Below are 18,123 nucleotides of genomic sequence, written 5' to 3'. Positions count from 1 at the left end.
ATTTCACGTCTCGTTTTTCGCTTCATTTATAAAATTAAGCACTAAAATAAATATGTATGCAAAAGCTGCTCACAAATGGCAAATACAGTACAATTATCATTAACAAATAACTTTATTGTGTGTTGTGTATGTGGTTGCTGTTGTTGCTTATGTTTTTGTAGGCGCTTCTTTAACTATTTTGTTATATAAAAAAGTATCTTTAGGCTAAAACAAAAAAAAAAACCTTTACTTATATGGAAAAAACGCAAGAAGACTTTTCTGGTAGTTTTTTTTTTTTCTTTGTTTTTGTTGTTGTTTTGTTTTTATGCGTATTATTTAAACCCACTTGTAACTCTATTTTGTAATTATCATTATTTGTTGTAAATTACGTGTGTATGTGTGTGGATGTATGTTGAATGCAGTTTGTGGCGTAGTATTTCAAATGCACTCAACAAATTTATAAATGGTTAAGAAACAAAATACATTCCCCCTATAGCAATATATCCTTCTAGTCCATATTTTCCTTTCGTATTGTTTTGTTTGTTGTTTTGCTATTTTACAAATCCTTGCGCCTGTCAACTATATGCAAGTCTTCACGTTTTATAAGTAGCTTGTATTTCGATATATACGAGCATAACGCTAAATTATATACAAGGTTTATTCAATTATCCAGTTCGTATTGTTAAATAGGGCATTTTAAATATATATGGCTTAACTATGAATGCACAAAACAAATTTTGTTTAGTTGGCTTCCGTTTGTGGGCATTCAAAAGGTAATTCGTTTACATAAATTATGAAATGAATTTAGCACGTATTTTCAACAAATAGTTTGACCCCCACTGGGGGTCAAAACTTGTGGAAATACAAAAATATTTAATATAGCTTACGATTAGCAATTAAATAAGCGAAGTGAATTCACTGAATGTTAAATTAAGTTTTAGTTGAAGCAAGTTCCTTTCTAGTTTAACAGCGGTTAGCCTTGTAATACCCCAACATCGGCTACTTGGTGTATTTGAGTTATACAGTACTATATATATATATGTAGTACTATACTTGAAATAACATATTTGATATCTGTTAGCTTACGTCAAAAATTAAGATCTCCTAATATCTTTTGATTATTTTACAACTTAACATCTTTTGCTTAACATATGTATGTTATTCATACATGAACTCAACAACTGTTAGGATTGTAGCAGTATTACAAGTCTGCGCTTAACATCATATAATTACATTTACAACTTAACGAAAGAATTACAATGGCTTTCGTAATACCCACAACTACGATATTGCACTGAAAAAAACAATGTTGTTATTCTTCTGTTCTGCACAAGATCAGCCAACTAAACAGGATTTGTTTTCTTTTTAAGGGGGTTGCTTATCTGTGTGAGCTTTTGTTGAGCGACTGCGTTTAGGACAACTCAAGCACCGAACTTCAAACACTCCTGTCGCTGTTTTGCGCTGCCCTTCTTGTTAATTTAGTTGTAATTTTAAGTTCTAAACGTATATTTATTTTGGTTTCTTTTTATTTAGTTTTTTTTTTACTTTCTTTAAAGCACTCAAACACAACGCACACAAATGCAAAAAATTATTATTATTTTTGTCGCTTCACTCGAGCAATTAGTGTGTTTTGTTTTTGTGTGCACATATACTCTATAATTTATATTCATTTTTAAATGTAGACATATATATATATTTATATATACATATATATTTATATACACATATATAAATATATATATACATGAATTTATATATATTATTTGATTTTAGAGTTTTTTTTTTTTTAATTTAGTAAAGTAAGATTTTATAATTTCTTGTTTACTTTTTAGTTTTAGGTTTTTGTTTAAAATAAATGTTTATGCTAAAATTTACTCTTCGCTTGTTCTTACATGATTGCTTACAAGCAAAATGCCCCCCATCATGTCAGAGCGCCCCGAACTCTGACAAGTTTTTTAATTGTTCCTTGTTCTTGTTCGATCTTACATCGTACCGCTCTCTCTCTCTCTCTCTCTCTCTGTGTGTGTCTCTGTGTGTGTGTGCTCTACTATTGTTGCTGCAGCCCTCTTGTTGTTGTGTTGTTGATTCGCCCACTTGTCAACCCTTACATCCGTTGAGGAGTGAGTATACGTGTGTGTTGTGTATGTGTATATATATGAGAAGTAGGTGTGTTTATACTATTTTATAATTGATGCCGCCTGATGACTGATGCCCAATAACTATGCAATACGAGCGCGCTTTTGTGCTTGGGGCCCATCCGAGTCATCTTCCTCCTCATAATCATCCTCACCAGAATCGCTTTCATAATCCACCAGTCCCTGTGCAGATAAAAATAACATTGTTACCATTCAGGTTGTTCGGCTAACCTTGTTGCTCTAGTTACCTTTTTGGTTGCCTTATCGGCGTCAATGCCTGTTGTCAGTTCCGCGCTAAGCGCCGGCTTCTCCTCATTCAACTTAAGCACTGCATCGCTGGCATCTGTGGCAGGTGTCTGGGTCTGCGGCTCGCTGTTGTCCTCGCTGACCACAGAAGTCGCTAGACTGGGCGTGCTGGCTGCTGCTGTCACCGAGGCAGCCATGGCTGTTGCAATCGTTGACAAAAATTGAGACGCTGCCACAGCGACCACTGTTGCCGAATCGCACAGCGTCGTGGCTGGCGAAGATGTGGGCGATGTAGACGATGTGGACGTTTCCATTGGTGACGTGGATGACGCTGATAACGCTGTCGGGGACGATGTCGGGGAACCATTTGACACGGCAGACTGTGCAAGCTCCGAATTCTGCGGCACCACAGCGTTCAACTGTTGTTGCAGCTCCGCAATCTCGGACTGTGGCTGTTGGGGCTGCTGCTCTTGTTGTTGCTGCTGCTGTTGTTGCTGTTGCTGCTGTTCTTGTTGCTGGCTTTCCAGTTGCGCCACAGCGGCTGCATTCGATGTGGAAGCAACGGCAGCTGCAGCGGCTGCTGCCACAAGTGTGCTATTCAAGGACAACGTTGGCTGTTGCTGGAATGAGTGCTGCTGCTGTTGTTGTTGCTGCAGTTGCTGTTGTTGCAGTTGCTGCTGCTGTTGTTGTTGCTGCTGTTGTTGCAGTGCAATGTTGGCAGCGGCGGCTAACTGTACTGCGGCCTGGGCCTGCTCATCAACGGAGCTCGCCGCCTCGGGACTACTGCTGCCACTTGCCGTCGGCACTGATACTGAGGTGGCAGTTGCAATCGCTGTGGAATTAAGATTACCCAATAGGCCAACGCCATGCGGCGACGTGCTATGAGGCGGCGATGACTTTTGTTGTGGCGATTGAGTTTGTGTTTGCTGGGGACCATTTTTTTCGCTGACAGCTGCATAACATAAAATTATTTAATAAATCAGTCATAATTCTCAAGTTATCTCGATAGTTTACTCACATTTCATCACATTATTGTAAGTGTCGATTTCCTCGGAAAAGTCATCATCATCATTGAACCACAGCTCCTCCTCCTCCTCCATTTGACGCTGATCACGACGGAAGCGACTGCTGCTACGTATCATTGGCAGAGTTCTAATCAAAATAGTACCAAAGTTGAAACAACAAGGCTTAGGTATTGTAAAATTAATTATTTACCCTTCGGTACGATTTTCCAACTTATCGCGATCCTTGAGCCTATCCTGGTACTGATCATAACGATTCTTTAGGTATTTAAATGTTTGCACATATTCGATTTCATCAAATATCTTGCTAAAGTTCTCCACGAAGTATACGCACAGCGTGCGTATATCTTCAAGTTTTATAAACTCGAATAATTCCAGTATGGCCGATTCAAGCAGATTATAGCGACCATTGTTACGAATAAAAGCATCCACCACAGGTGCAAATAGATTGCACTTGACAATGTGTCTAAAATTTTACGAAATTATAATTAAAATTATGTAATAATTATTCGTTTAATCTCATCATCTATACACACCTATTGTAGAACTCATCTTTGAGTGCAATTATCTTGCGCAGCAACCGCAAGGCCCCAAGTACAAGGAACGTATGTGTGCTCTTCATCAGCACTAGAATTCGTTTGAGGAGATCTTTTTGCAACAAGAAATTCTTAATATGATAGCTATGATGTTCCACGCAAAATGACAAAATGTCCAGCACAATGCCCAAGAGCTGAGCAGTCAGATAATCCTCGTTTAGTGGACGATCGCCCATTGTATTAAGCATTAGAGGCGCTGTATTCAATATATAAACATAATTAGAAACTTTCACTTATTCTTAATTGCTTATTGAACATTTACCAACTAGCGTTTGGACGCTGTACTTGTAGAAAAAGTTAAGGAAATCTCCCTTCTCAGTCAACATATTTTCCGGCTCAAGCAATATCTTAATAATGCCCATCAACTGTACCGCTATGCCCAATTCCGGCTCAGAATCATTTAGCATCTGTTCAATGGCAATGTTCAGCAACATAGGCTCCTGAAAAATACCAATATAACAAAACCACTGATCAGCTAACTTTACTTATGGATTCTAAAACTAATTTCACTTACTCCTTCCGGTCGATTGGCCTGATTCAAAGTGTAATTGCGCACCACCAACGGCGAGAATTCAACAATGGCCGTAAGTATATCGATGGACGCCGACTTGGTTTTCGTATCGTTCATGACCAACGTCAGCTCAAGAGCCTGCAATATTCCCAGACAGGTGAGTGTCTTGTAGAACGAGTCCTTGCCCTGTGGCTGCAAATTTTGTGCAAAATTGCAAAACTCCTTCAGAAACAGAACTATATCACGTCGCTTGGCATCGGTAGTTTCTTGATCCGTGAGCAGTGTGAATAGATCTAGCAGGAAACGTTCATCTTCCTGTATGAGCGTAACAATCTCAACCTTGTTGAAGAATATAAAGCTTGATAACGTGTTCAGCATATTATCCTCGACAAAGACTGATGGCGTTGGCAGTATGATATCCTGAATATACTGCACGCGAAATGTTTGATGAATTTTTGCCAATAGATCCATATTCTTGATCGGCACGGCTTCGCGAAATTTAGCCAATTGCTTGAGATACTGACGATGCTTTTTGGGCTGTGCATGAGATGGATCATACTCCAGACAGCCGACCACATCGAAAATTGTATCTTCCGCAAACATTATCTCGAAAAGAGCATTTTTGTTTAACAAGAAAATGTTCTTGAATATTTCAAACAGATGATGCAGCCCTTCCGTATTCTCGAGATCCTCGCAAGTGCGAAACAGATTCAAAAGCTTCTTAATGTAGTTCTCTGATTCCAGGGCCATGGACAACTTCTCCTTTCGCAGCGGCGTGGACAGGCAACTTTGTATTGTCTCGGATATGTCCTCCAGTCGCGACAGCTCACATGGCGGCAACTCGATTGGCGGTGCTGTGTCTGACATATCCTCGAAACGCTCATCCTCTGACTCTTCAACAATGTCCTGCGTTATCTCAACGGATGGATCTTTGCCCTGCACCTGTATACAGCATTAACATAATTCAAATGTAGGTCATCCAAACATAACTAGAAATTAAAGAATTATTAAGTACCTGACATATCTTCTCCCATATCTCATCACAACCAGCTTTCTCCTGAAAGCTCAGCGCCAGATCGAAGTTATCGCCCTCTGACCAGACAATAAGCGTATCCTGTTGCTTCTGGTAAGCCGTATCCGGCTGTATCTTACTCTCCAACAATAAGGAACCATCTGATTCAGCACGCACTAGCAGCGATGTGCCCTTGAGACGCTCCACATATGTGGAGGAGACATGTCCAGTACCACGGTCATCCCATTGCCGTTCAGCATTCAGTGCATAGAGCTTAACACGTCGGCGGGTGTCAGTCGTCATGGTTTGGCTTTAGAGGTATTTGTGCTCTCCGCTCTTTTGCTGTTTTTTTTTTTTTTTTTTTTTTATAGTTGTTTCACAAAAATTACTTTCAGCTGTGCCTTTAATCGTTGGTGGCTTGTAGCCTCGCTTGGGATAGTCAACTAGACTACTTACAATGAAATTAGGATTTTGAATTTTGAATTCAAAATATTCAACTAATGTCTCAGTTCGACTTGCATATCCATGTTATATTTTTATGCTGTGATCTGTGAGGCGTGCAAGGCAAAACTGAAAAGAAAATTTTAGAACAGAGAGAAACAATAATTATTATTCGTTGTCAGAAACGGAAAACTGTCAAAATTTTTAAAATGTCATATACGTCATTTAACTGAATGTAACGATATATTTATAATCAATCCATTGGAGTGTAGTTGAAATCTCTTCTTTATTGTATCACTACACTAAATAAGTAATCCCATACATATGTATACTTTTTGTACTCATACAGTCCCAATTACGATAACAACAAATGCGTATCAAAACAGAAGATGCGAAAACAGACAGCATGAATGAAATTGTGAAAGCTTCGTTTTATGTTGATGCATGTGCAGTGTATGTGTAATTGAGCATACAAACACTTTCATATGTGTATGCGTATGTATTTGTAGAGAAATACAAACTATTCGCAAAACGAAATGCCAAAACTATTTTTGCCCACTCTGTTTACAAACAACAAAAAATCGGTGCCAATTGAGAGTATTCGAATAGAAGATACCGTATACTTAGTTCTTTAAGGGCTGCAGAGAGTAAGTAGGCGAACAAGTGAGAGAGAGAAGACATGGAATGTTATAAAACGCAAATATAAAAAAGAATGGAAACAAAATCAAAGCGAGGAAGAGAAAGAAAATGTGCGAGAGAGAGAGATAGAAATAAATTGCAAATGTTATTATTTAATGATCCTTTCCATGTTAAATGAACTTCATTATGCCCTTAACACATATTATGCGACTATTGAGTGTTCGATTCGGGTTTTTCAAATCTCTCTACAACATGCTGTCGTTTGTTATTGTGTGCTTGTGTCTTTTCTGAAGTCTCCACATCGCAAACTATTATCGCGCTTTCGCCAAAGCGACCCACAACAACAACAACGAGCACAAACACGCGCGCGACAAAAACAAACACAAAATGAGTGGTCAGAACGTGAGAGAGAGCGCAAGAGAGGAAAATGAGCAACACAGAGAGAGAGAGAGAGAGTAGAGCCAGTAGTACATTTCATTTGGCTGTGTGTAGCAAGTGGGTGGCGGCCGGCTAGCGGGGTAAATTCGCGGCGACAAGATTAGATTATCAAACACACACACACACACACACACACACACAAAGAAACGCTGTTGCTATAAAGTACAACGTACGACGTACGCACAAGGGAACAAAAATCAATGAGCAAGTGTATAAAAAAATGTGTGTAAACAGAATAGATATTTAGCCCATAGCAATAAAAGAGACACGGTCTACGTCATCGTCAGAGAAAACTGAGGAAATCCACCTTTGTCTAACAAAAACGCTTAAATATAATACATATACGTACATACACACCCATATATATATATGTACATATGTGTAAGACATATAGATTAGTAATTAATATTAATAACGACGTTAATACATATAGGTATATCATATAAATTGACTTGAATATTTCAACATTTGCATTATGGCATCCCCTCACCACGGGCGCCGCTTTGATAAGGCGCACTCTAATCTACGTTTATACTTCGCCTCACGCGAACGTGTATCAAAACAAAAGCACCAATTAGCAAGCAAACACTAATACAAAATGGGCATTTACGCAACCAACGCAATTGCTTTCGAACTCATTGAAAAAGTTCCCAAATAATACACACTCACACACTGTAAACTATACACATGCATACACACATATATATATGCAATTAGGTTCAATGTCTCCGCAAGCTGTGTGGGCGAGCGACCAATTCGTCTAGGACCAACATGCAAATCGGTCAACGCTAATAATTGCCACATGCTTCATCGCAAAAAAGGCACGAAAAGAAGAAAAATAACTACTTAAAAAACTCATTTGTCTCCCAGCAACAAAGTTCAAGTTAAAGTAAAGCCCAGCTGCTGAGAGCGCTTATTGAAATGGGAGCGGGAGAGCGTCAATGGCAATAAAACCAAATGAAAAATATTGACGCTGCCTGCAAGTGGCATAAAAAATAGGGGCGAGGCTGGGGGCGTAAGCTATGCATGTGTGTGTGTGTGCGCGCAAACGAAACGGAGAAAAAATACATCAGCCAAAAAGAAACAGGACAATGACAATACGCATTAGTATGTGTGTGCATTGTGTGTGTGTGTGTGATGGATCTCACACAATGAATGGCCCGCAAAGGCTGGTAGAAAACGAACGCGTCGTATCTCGTCCGATGTATGCAGAATACGCGCGCATATGTATGTGTGTATGACTGTGCTTTGCATTCCCGTTTTGGGGTGGGCAAAAAAAAAAAACCAGGAATTTCAATGTAAATAAGTATGTACATCTTCTTTTGTAAGCATATCCCGTGTTTGGTAATTCGACAAAAATTTGCGGAATTTTGTGCTTTTGACATTCAATTTTTAAAACGTTCGAAATACAAACACCGATACTAACGCATACACACAAACACACATATCAGCCGTCCAGTGAGTACATCGTTTTTCGGCCCGTTTCTTTTCTTTTCATTCACTAAATTATTGCGAATGACAAACGCAAAACAGAATTGCAAAAAATTGCAGCGTATATCTGGCAAAGAGTATGGCTAAAGAAAAATGCCGTCTACGCTCGCACTTTTTCACACACTCGCACACACACACTCACGGAAACACAACATCTCAATCAAATTGAATGACGCATGCATTATTTGAAAAGATTTTATTTTGATTTTGTGCTAGTCTAGATTTGATTTATCCAATATCGCATAGCGGTAATCGTTTCAAGAATTAATTAAACGCACACAAGATATATAAAAACAACGGGTACACACCACAAAACTACACAGGGCCGTCACGTACACATACTGAAACAGAGAAATACGGCAAGCGCAAAATCCACCACATGTAAAGCGGCAATCTTCAAATTCAACACACTACAAAATAGAAGAACCATAAACTCAACACGGTGAACGTTTTGTTGCATAAAGTACGAGTTGTATCCATAAATGAAAACAATTTAGATCCAAATGTGCAATGTTCATAAAGACGCACCGCATACTCAAGCTCGATCGACTGTTTCATGTTTTGCGATTGCGTTAAATATTCGTATTAAGATGAACATCAGAATCAAGTATAGTTACACACGAAAAAGACACATGCACACCTAAACACACACACACACGCAAACACTCACACACACAAGCTCACTCATAGAAGCCGCAAGAGGGCAACAACGGTGGAAGCGAAAGCGCGAGGGGTACTATTCAATCTTGACCAAAAAATGTATGCACTCACGTTGCAATTCCTTGTTTACGCTACTGGCAGCACCTATTATCAATCATTCAAAGTATATACAATTTGCGTTTGCGCATATTTACTGTTTCCAACACCTTATTTATAAAACATTTGCAATTCAACTCTTAATTTAAACTTTTTCGCGGAACGGACGCTGTTCCAACCGAGACGACGACGATTTTGTGCTGTGTCGACGCCATATTGTATTTTGTATACATCGATACCGCCATCGATATGCACTTACCTATCGATGCACAAATGTAAACAAAAGTATGACCGTTCCGTTCAACAGTGCTGCACAACAATAGCAGTTAGTGTTGTAAGGCGGCGTTTGAAAAATATTTATTTATTTATTGCACTGAGCAGATTTTCAATGGAGCCGAGTCGGCATAGATATTTTAGCATTACAGCGAAATATAAAGGCGTCGATGTGGAGGACTTAGAACTTACTGTTCAGAAATATGGAAACGATGTCGTTCGCATACAGTTATTAAACCGTATGCATGGTCAACAATGTGCAGTTCAATTTAAGCGATTTTGTGTGCTACTCGGCTTGGGTATTGTTTATTTCGCCTTTGCTCTGACAGTGAGCGAAGGGCCTGCCAGATTAGGCCAGGCTCAATTTCTATACCCCACCTTACTCTGGCTAGCCATGTCCATATCAATAATCCGCACCGCTCTCCAGTTGGTGCACTCTGAGAAACTCTTCTACAGCTGGGACATGGCTCTGCAAACGGAAACAGTTCGAACTTTTGGACGCCAATCGGTGCTCTGTGTGCAACGCGGTCATCTCCATGACATGGTTCTCAACGAGGTCATAGAGAATGTGCGTTGGGCTTACGTTTAAATAACGGCATATTTATTTCAAACCATTTTCTTTTACTTACAGCTAGACATAAAGTATATGCTCATATTGCGTACAAAGGGCAGCATATTCAAAGAGCGCCCCATAATACCACTATTCAATGTGAGTTGCGAGGTTTTGTTCCTTGTATGTTAATGTATGTTAACTTATTTACTTAAATTTAAAGAGTCTTTCGCCATCCTTCGAGTGCCTGCAGCATATTCAACACATTTTGCATGGCTATTGGCTCAATAACAATAAACATAAATCGGATCAGTCTTGCAAAAAAGATCTACCCTCTTCGGCTGCATCGTAAAGCTCCATCAGTTTGTCCAACTATAAAAAATAAAACATATTTTCTAATTTATTTTCACCAAAGACTCAATATAAGTGTGTAGCTACTTGTAACATGGGTATGTATTCTTCAGGCTCCTTTTGCTGTGGCGGCAATTTCGGAATATTTAATGGAACGTCAACTCGCTGAAAATTACCGCGTATCTGCAAAATAAATAATATAAACATATACATAAACACAGGTTTTATTCATTTACCAAATTGTTGAGGTCTGTTGTGTAGACATGTTTTGCCATTTTTGAATAGAATTCCAGGTAGACTGATTTGCTAAAAATTAAATCGTCTTGTGCCTTGCGCAGAGCTTGCACTTGTTGTAGCGTTAATTCTGTATAAACATATTGCATTAGTAGATTATAATTAATGTATTTTCTACTTCGCCTCACTTTCCATGTCGGTTTGTTTTCCTTTGGCGTCTCTTTTCGAATATCTGCCTGTACTATATATCGATAAGTGCTGGCTAACAGCACTGAATCGCCAGCTGATGTCATTTTTTGTTATTTTTTACATTCACTTGTAACATTGATCTATCTAGGCAGGCAAATTATTAAAATACTTTTTAATTTACATATGTTCTTTAAAGTTTGTTTATAATTGAAATGTTTTGTACATAGTTCGATTCATTTTTCTTTTACAAAATTTTATCTTTGGTGTCTGTTTCAAATGTTTGATAGTGCTGTGAAACGATTCGTTTTTAATAATTAATAGCACTACGCAGTCAGCTGACGTCATTTGCCCATATAATAGTAAACAACTGGCGTTTGTTTATGTGCAAATTGAATGTTTCGTTAATGGTTTTAAAAATTATTGTAACGCTGGCAGAGCTGTGGCCCCTTGAAACGAACGTATACATCTGAAACTAAAATGCAAAGAAGCTGTAGTAGCAGTTAGCTTTATTTCAGGATAAAACAATAATATTTGTAAGTCGAAACATTCATTAGCTAAAAATACGCACTCATATGGGTGTGTCCACGGACAGCACATGGTCAAAGCATTTGCCTAATGTGTATGAATAAATCTGTTTCAGTTTCCTCCATTTCGCGACCTTCTATACTATCATGAACCGTTCGGATTCTATACCCATACGGCGTGATCGCTCCTTTGACAGCGTTCTCAATCGTTTGCTGCGGATGCGCACACAAAATCATGAGAGCTTTCGCGCTGCTATGTACAATTTTCTAATAGCAGCAGGTGTGGCTGCTTTTGTGGCTGTCTGCATCATACTGGGCCCTTTTGTTCGGCCTCTACTCTGGGCCTTCCTCATGGGCGCCGTCTTGTTTCCATTCAAGCGCAGGCTGGCCGAATTGCTTAACAATTGGTTTCAGCGCTTGGAGGAGCGAGATTCAAATATGCTCGTCTCAATTTGTCTGGCGCCCCTGGAGGCCACCGAACATTGCGGTCGGCTGCTTATAAGCTGGCTCTGCCAGCATTGGCAGCTCCTTTCATCCGGCTGCGGTGTCGCTGTCTGCGTTAAGCTGCTCGTTTTATATGCACCCAGCGGATTCCTGATGGCTCTCTGGCGGTGGATAACCTTCTCGCATAGCTTGTTTGTGACCATCATTGGCTTCCTCAATGCATATGTGGTAGGTGATTTAATTAATGCATGACTTTAAATTTTTCTTTCATTTCTATCTGCACACTTCACTTGCAGCTCATCGTTTTGATTGTCATATACCTGTCCTCCGTACACTTTTTCTGGAAGCCGGAGAACAAAGCTCACTTCGTAGTTGCCGGGCAGTCCATGTGGATAGCCATTGCCAGCTATTTGTGCAGCTTTCTGGGCGCCCTTCAGGTGCCGGCTCTGCTGCTTGTCATGAGCTACGTCATTGCATCCACAGCGTATCATCTACAGACAACTCATAATCACGACTCAAGCTCCTTTTTGGATCGCCTGCAAAAGCTGTTTGATCGAAACGATTTCGAGAAATCCCTGAGTATTTGCCGCAAAGCTGCTGGCGAGCCGACTCTGCAATCTGATGTAGAAGATATCTCATTGAGCGAGACCGTAGACTCCGAGGATACATTCGATGCGAAGCCAGCCGAGGAGACTGAGGGACATCAAAGCGATACCTATTTTAAGTTATTATTCTATGCCTGCCTTGGCACCTTTTTGTATCGCAATATTTGGTTGTTCATCCTGGCTGCGGTGCCGGTGTTTCTACATCTACTGTATACTGCCGGCAGTTATACGGGAATAACTCAGTTTGTGTGCAACAAGATCAATGACGCCTATCACGGCGTAAGGGTAAGCTCTTTCATTATATATATATTTACTTATTTTGACTGTTTTTTTTTTTTTTTTTTCAAATTGCAGAGCTGGGCTTTGGATCATCATTCAGCTGTGCTGCCCTTGTGTCTGCCTGGCGTTTTGGAGCTTAACTACAAGATCAATAGCATTGTCCGGGATTCATTGAAATCATCTGTGGAGTCTGTTACATCCATTCTAATGATCATACTCATGTTGCTCATAATCATATTTCTGAGTGTTTTCTTTTGCGTCAACATTTATTCAGAGACAATTGAGGTCGCATATCTGGGCAAAGATCTAATTAACAAGACAATCACCGATCGTCCTGAGCTAATTGATATTTTGCCAGCCAATATACAAGCGTCCATTGATGATGCGCTCGATAATGCGCATCATTATGGGCGCCGTAAGATTGAGACCTACATTGATGATTGGTTGGCCGATGCGGACAAGGTGCATGCCACCAAGTTGAAAGAGCAAATCCTCGATGTCTGGGATAGACTCATACAGTATTGGATTGATTTCAATAAGGCGGGCACCTCGTATGGACCGCGCGTTCCAACCGACGCCCTAAAGAGCACCTTTGGTGAGATTGTTGATAATCCAGGTAAGGTTCAACCAATCGGGTTTGGTTTTTTCTGTTATTTGTTATCATTTGTCCAACGTTTATGTTTTGAGTTTTTGATTTTAGCTCAGCGCTAACTATTTATACAAAGCTCCCCAAAGAGCTGCGTTTGGCCCTAATCTCCATCCTGTATTATTTTTTCGTATGCGTGAAAACAAATAACTCATTACATGTTGCCTTTGCTAACCCATGGTATTTTACTTTAACCAAGGACATTTTAAAGAGCTAGTTTTAGTGGCAAAACAGGGCATCATTGGCTGGGCGCAAAGCAACACCCAAACGATATTGGAGGTCGCCGAATCCCTATGGCATATCATACGCACCAACCTCTCGATGATAATGGGCGTTACGGGTGAGATATTGTCGCTGCTGCTGTCGGGCGGACAGGCGTGTATTGAATTCATATTGGATATGGTAAGCATTAGGTGTGTGCGCTGTTACCTTCCTTTACTTATCAACATTGATTCTCTTCCAGATTGTCTTCTTCACTGCCTTGTTCTATCTGCTATCCAGCAGCCAGGAGAAATATGCGCCCATGCAGATAACCAAATACATGGGATATTCAGCATCGGGCATCAAGGTTGCCGATGCATTGGAGAATTCCATAACCGTTGTGCTTGTGTCCATGTTCAAGTGCTCCACCTTTACGGGGCTGTTCACGTGGCTGGTCCATACGGTGTTTGGTGCACGCATAGTTTTCCTGCCCTCCGCTTTGGCTGCGCTGCTGGCGGCGGCTCCATTTTTGGGCAGCTATTGGTGTGCTGTGCCCGCCTTTTTGGAGCTTTGGCTGGCACAGGATCGTTTCTATGCGGGCCTCATACTGTTCCTATTACAATTCTTCGTACCCTCGTCCTTTGAGACTGCCATCTATGCGGATCTTAAGGGGTAAGTGAAGATGTTCGTCAGAAAGTGCAGAAATAATAACTCAATATTTACAGTGGAGGTCATCCCTACCTCAATGGCCTGGCCATAGCGGGTGGCATGTACTGGATTGGCTGGCAGGGTGCCATATTTGGGCCACTCATGCTCTGCTTCTTCATTGGCCTATTCGAAGTGGCCACCCTAGCCATGCGCACGAATCAGGAGCCCAGGTATGTTCGGAGCAAGTTAAAAGAAGCTCTCTTTCTTTTTGTATGCAAGTTAAGTTATTTTATTTATGTCGACAACTTTGCGGCTGAAGAATATAAGTAAGTTTTTGTTTTCTTTTGTTAATTGTGAATTTGTTGCTATTGCTGAATGTTCATACATCGATTCTGGAACTTGCTCTAATCAATTTCACTTTACAGACGCAGCTCGGATGAGGAGACGCGCACTACGTAAGTCCTGAGTTAGGCTTCCATGGATGGTACTCGAAATGCAAAGCTAACAATCAACTATGGCTAAGCTTCTAAGCCTCTCTGACCAACTGACTAATCTATAATCATACCAGCCACAGCAAATTTCGCGATTTTAGTTATTTTCTCTTTTGCTTTTTGCTCTTATTTACACCTTATTTTTGTACTAAATTTTTAAGTATACAAATATTTGAGTCCGTCTCTTAAAAGCTGTGTATTCAAAGCAAACGAATTTTACTAATGTGTTTGGATTGAAGTTTATATACCCTTGCCATACTTGGACATTTGTTGTGACATAGACAACTAGTGTATACCCTATTACCTCTCAGATATGTCTTGTGACATAGCGAAAGACATATACACTATGAAATGCAATTCCTTAATCTCTTGCATGCTCCTTAATCTCTTTCATGTGTAGCCAAACTAAGTTTTGAAATTAATATAATATTTATTAAACAATCTCAAGGGTATGTAAACTTTTTAGTTTTAAGCAAACATTTATATCCGTCAATAACAATAACTCTACGTCTTTTTGCTTTGTATATATAAAGAGAGAATTGTTTAAAAGCTTGATTCCAAAACCGTCAACCGGTTTCCTCTTAGAAATACGTACCTAATTGTTTTGTGCTCGCTACGAATGTGATTTCTTTAAGCTTATGTTAATTAATTTTATTGCAAATAAATGTCATTACGTACTAAACAATACAAAAGATTACAGTGAACACTCGCTCATGAGAGATTTGGTAAATTTTGAATAGTTCAATCTTTTTATGAACCATAAATAAATTCTGAAATCTTTGTTAAATGTAAAATAAATGTTCACCAAGCAATTCCAATTAGCGAGCGATCACTGTACTGCAGCCCAGTTAATTTTTCAGTTCTATTTTCAGTCAAGAACTTGATTCTTTCCACAATCGAAACGAGAATAACGTCGAAAACGAAATCGAAAAAGAATGCAATAAAAATGTTGCCGCAGTGCAGGATGCCACGCCCAGAGACAGTGAAAAGCGCGTGGGAAAACCAGTTATATTGAAAATTATAACGAACATGTTGCAGCCATTGGACACGCCTAAAGGCAGTTGAAATTGCTTTTCTGTTTTCTTTATTATTTGTAGTATAAAATATATAAAATGTCTATATGTTTGTACTGTAATTAATTGGTGAATTGATTCTTGAAAGTAAACTCCGGATGTTGTTCCACACTGCAAAGGAAAGAGCGATATGTTAAAGGAGTTTATCAATGGGAGCCCGTATCTCCAGCTTACCCGCGGAAGAAGGAGAAATCGCAGATGCGTATGTTCTTGTCCAGTGCACACAGTTTGGCCACCTCCTCGGCGCTCAGCTGAAAGTCGAAGACATCCAAATTTTGCTTAAGGCGCGCCTCATTTGTGCTCTTCGGTATGGCCACAACGCCCGTGTCGATGATCCAGCGGAGCAGCACCTGGGCCGGCGTCTTCTTGTGTGCCTCGGCGATCTGCTTAACCTCCGGTATGTCCATCAGATCGGGCAAGTCACGCTCTACGCCAGCGGCCGCATTGAACTTGGCAATGCCCTTGGAGCCGAGTGGGGAATACGCCGTAATGGCAATATTCTCTGCCTTGCAGAAGTCGACCAGATCGCGTTGCTGCAGGTACACATGATGCTCGATCTGATTTGTGGCTGGACGTATTTTGCAATTCTTTAGCAGACGTGCCACTTGCTCCTTGCTAAAGTTGGAAACGCCAATGGATTTGGCCAGCCCATTTTCCACCAGCTTCTCCATCTCTGCCCAGATGGCAGCATGATCCGTGGACTTGTCCACCTTGACGCGACCCTCATCATCAAACTGAAAGCTGCCGTCAGGATTGATGAATAGCGTGAAAGGCGTATGCACTAGATACATGTCCACATAGTCCAGCTGCAGATCGGCCAGCGACTGCTTGATTGTGGGCTCCACCTCATGTGGACGATTGGCTACATAGACGAATAGTTAATGCTGCGCTGGGTTTCAGTGAATGGGTCTTACCAATGGGCGGCAGTTTGGTTACAATGTAGAGATCCTCCCGCTTCACTTTGCCCGCATCCAACCAGCGTTTAAGTACGCGGCCGATGGCCTTCTCGTTGCCATAGACCGGGGCGGTGTCTATGTGCCTGTAGCCCGCCGAGAGGGCGACATCAATTGCGGTTTCGATTTCCTCATCGGATGCCTAGGTGTGCGATAATGAGATTGCGGTTTATGACATATTTCAAGAATCACCTTTCACTGACAGACAGTATAATGGGCTAGTCGTTAAATGAATATTTTTTGATTGTAGATCATATAAATTAAATGTTATACTGATCCGTATCAGCAATTGAGACGCTGTAGCCTGATGTTTATGGATGCTACCATAATATACTATATTTCTCCTATAAGTATTACAATCGTATAACAGTTTCTTGAAAGGATTTAATACTATACATATTTTTAGTATAACACATACAATACTGCCTTTATAGCAGCAGTTCAGTGTTTCGGTTATACATATATACCAAACACCTAACTGTTATATGCATGTGAATTTTGCTAAGCTTGTTGCAACTCAGCAGATTTGCAAATTTCTTTATAAAAGGTATACACAAATATAAAAGAGCTAGTCTACCAAGCTTCATCGGAAATAGCATTAATATTACAATACTATATCAAATTGATACTGTAAGAAAAGCTAGAGTACTTGTATAACACTTCCAATAACTGAAATATAATAACACATAAATGTTATACGTTTGCATTCCCCCGCGCTCATCTTCATTACACAGAATGTTGCTCTGTTTTGATAAAGTCGTAACGAACACATCTCGTTTTTTCTTTACTGTTTTTAGTAAAGATAATAAAACTCATTATATGTTCTTCTCTTTTATATTCAGAGAAAGTTGACCTGATGTAGGACAAGTACAAAGATTTGATTTGTTGACAGAAAGCGAGAACCGGTCACTTTTCATATACAGAAATATATCTTCTCAGCTCACGAAACCAAACCACTGTAGCAGTATAAATAATCAATACATAGATCTATGTATATGCAAAGCTATAAGTTAATATGTATATATACATAAGCTTAGTACTTTCAGAGAAAATCAGTATTGAATAATTACAGCTTTTCGAATCGTTTATCAATCCTTACCTGCCAGGTGCCAATGCCAATGACGGGCATTTTCTCACCATTGTTAAGTGTTAAGAACTTCGTGCAAGCCATTTTTAATGTAAATAATCTTTTAAATCCACTTGTTGAATGCTTAAGTTAAGAAGCGAGTACAAATGCCAACACAACCGTCCGGATTGAACGTTCCAAAGGGAATAACTAAGCGGACTGCTTGGCCGGCAATAACCAAAGCTTAGAGAGAGCTTTTAAGCAGTGTACAGTGGGACGCTTGGTCATAAAATGTATTATTACATATGCCTCGAATTCTGCATGGTGATT

At 40.0% G+C, this 18,123-nt stretch overlaps 5 protein-coding genes across 13 annotated transcripts; 2 read left to right on the top strand and 3 right to left on the bottom strand.

Moving 5' to 3' along the window:
- Window positions 1-1,487: 1,487 nt before the first annotated feature.
- flfl (serine/threonine-protein phosphatase 4 regulatory subunit 3 flfl) lies at window positions 1,488-9,491 on the bottom strand. Of its 2 annotated transcripts, none has more exons than XM_018018284.2 (9): window positions 9,282-9,491; window positions 5,505-6,071; window positions 4,493-5,431; window positions 4,241-4,418; window positions 3,919-4,174; window positions 3,576-3,848; window positions 3,379-3,512; window positions 2,363-3,312; window positions 1,488-2,297 (listed from the first exon to the last, which is right to left on the bottom strand). In XM_018018284.2, exons 2-9 carry the CDS (start codon window positions 5,802-5,804, stop codon window positions 2,199-2,201), a joined length of 3,129 nt encoding a protein of 1,042 aa, XP_017873773.1. In that variant the 5' UTR covers window positions 5,805-6,071; window positions 9,282-9,491; the 3' UTR covers window positions 1,488-2,198. The 2 variants fall into 2 exon arrangements, with proteins under 2 accessions (XP_017873773.1, XP_089318091.1); XM_089461965.1 differs by lacking the exon at window positions 9,282-9,491 and adding an exon at window positions 8,819-8,960.
- Window positions 9,492-9,565: 74 nt separating this feature from the next.
- Window positions 9,566-10,656, top strand: PIG-H (Phosphatidylinositol glycan anchor biosynthesis class H). Its single transcript, XM_018018298.2, has 3 exons — window positions 9,566-10,107; window positions 10,171-10,248; window positions 10,313-10,656. The coding sequence occupies exons 1-3, from the start codon at window positions 9,655-9,657 to the stop codon at window positions 10,439-10,441; spliced, it is 660 nt and encodes a 219-aa protein (XP_017873787.1). The 5' UTR covers window positions 9,566-9,654; the 3' UTR covers window positions 10,442-10,656.
- On the bottom strand, window positions 10,119-11,018 carry Kmn2 (kinetochore Mis12-Ndc80 network component 2). The gene is made up of 4 exons (XM_018018301.2): window positions 10,863-11,018; window positions 10,677-10,804; window positions 10,528-10,623; window positions 10,119-10,461 (listed from the first exon to the last, which is right to left on the bottom strand). The coding sequence occupies exons 1-4, from the start codon at window positions 10,867-10,869 to the stop codon at window positions 10,399-10,401; spliced, it is 294 nt and encodes a 97-aa protein (XP_017873790.1). The 5' UTR covers window positions 10,870-11,018; the 3' UTR covers window positions 10,119-10,398.
- Window positions 11,019-11,070: 52 nt separating this feature from the next.
- On the top strand, window positions 11,071-15,822 carry LOC108621138 (transmembrane protein 245). Of its 8 annotated transcripts, none has more exons than XM_089461969.1 (9): window positions 11,071-11,396; window positions 11,504-12,059; window positions 12,128-12,721; window positions 12,791-13,331; window positions 13,585-13,763; window positions 13,825-14,234; window positions 14,288-14,536; window positions 14,636-14,665; window positions 15,562-15,822. In XM_089461969.1, the coding sequence occupies exons 2-9, from the start codon at window positions 11,535-11,537 to the stop codon at window positions 15,764-15,766; spliced, it is 2,733 nt and encodes a 910-aa protein (XP_089318095.1). In that variant the 5' UTR covers window positions 11,071-11,396; window positions 11,504-11,534; the 3' UTR covers window positions 15,767-15,822. The 8 variants fall into 8 exon arrangements, with proteins under 8 accessions (XP_089318095.1, XP_089318094.1, XP_089318096.1 ...); XM_089461968.1 differs by having other exon boundaries at window positions 13,573-13,763; XM_089461970.1 differs by having other exon boundaries at window positions 13,561-13,763; window positions 14,288-14,440; window positions 15,574-15,822.
- On the bottom strand, window positions 15,769-18,016 carry LOC108621143 (aldo-keto reductase family 1 member B7). Its single transcript, XM_018018297.2, has 4 exons — window positions 17,827-18,016; window positions 16,689-16,869; window positions 15,949-16,636; window positions 15,769-15,885 (listed from the first exon to the last, which is right to left on the bottom strand). Exons 1-4 carry the CDS (start codon window positions 17,896-17,898, stop codon window positions 15,837-15,839), a joined length of 990 nt encoding a protein of 329 aa, XP_017873786.1. The 5' UTR covers window positions 17,899-18,016; the 3' UTR covers window positions 15,769-15,836.
- Window positions 18,017-18,123: the final 107 nt, after the last annotated feature.

Source organism: Drosophila arizonae, chromosome 2 (assembly GCF_054131065.1).
Source record: "Drosophila arizonae isolate 15081-1271.41 chromosome 2, UAZ_ARI_1.0, whole genome shotgun sequence".
In the NCBI taxonomy this organism is placed as follows: domain Eukaryota; kingdom Metazoa; phylum Arthropoda; class Insecta; order Diptera; family Drosophilidae; genus Drosophila; species Drosophila arizonae.
The sequence above is the reverse complement of the archived record's forward strand: the minus strand, read 5'-3'. Positions and strand labels throughout refer to the sequence as shown.

Coding starts and splice junctions, on each gene's coding strand:
- LOC108621138 (XM_089461966.1), top strand. CDS start 11,535: ATGAACCGTTCGGATTCTATACCCATACGGCGTGATCGCTCCTTTGAC. Junction 12,722..12,790: donor ACGCCTATCACGGCGTAAGG/GTAAGCTCTTTC, acceptor TTCAAATTGCAG/AGCTGGGCTTTGGATCATCA. Junction 14,666..15,561: donor GATGAGGAGACGCGCACTAC/GTAAGTCCTGAG, acceptor TTAATTTTTCAG/TTCTATTTTCAGTCAAGAAC.
- flfl (XM_018018284.2), bottom strand. CDS start 5,804: ATGACGACTGACACCCGCCGACGTGTTAAGCTCTATGCACTGAATGCT. Junction 4,419..4,492: donor AGGCCAATCGACCGGAAGGA/GTAAGTGAAATT, acceptor GGTATTTTTCAG/GAGCCTATGTTGCTGAACAT. Junction 3,513..3,575: donor TTGGAAAATCGTACCGAAGG/GTAAATAATTAA, acceptor TATTTTGATTAG/AACTCTGCCAATGATACGTA.
- LOC108621143 (XM_018018297.2), bottom strand. CDS start 17,898: ATGGCTTGCACGAAGTTCTTAACACTTAACAATGGTGAGAAAATGCCC. Junction 16,637..16,688: donor AACCAAACTGCCGCCCATTG/GTAAGACCCATT, acceptor TCGTCTATGTAG/CCAATCGTCCACATGAGGTG. Junction 15,886..15,948: donor GATTTCTCCTTCTTCCGCGG/GTAAGCTGGAGA, acceptor TTTCCTTTGCAG/TGTGGAACAACATCCGGAGT.
- Kmn2 (XM_018018301.2), bottom strand. Junction 10,624..10,676: donor CAACAGACCTCAACAATTTG/GTAAATGAATAA, acceptor TTTATTTTGCAG/ATACGCGGTAATTTTCAGCG. Junction 10,462..10,527: donor AATACATACCCATGTTACAA/GTAGCTACACAC, acceptor TATTTTTTATAG/TTGGACAAACTGATGGAGCT.
- PIG-H (XM_018018298.2), top strand. CDS start 9,655: ATGGAGCCGAGTCGGCATAGATATTTTAGCATTACAGCGAAATATAAA. Junction 10,108..10,170: donor TCAACGAGGTCATAGAGAAT/GTGCGTTGGGCT, acceptor TTTTACTTACAG/CTAGACATAAAGTATATGCT. Junction 10,249..10,312: donor CCATAATACCACTATTCAAT/GTGAGTTGCGAG, acceptor TTAAATTTAAAG/AGTCTTTCGCCATCCTTCGA.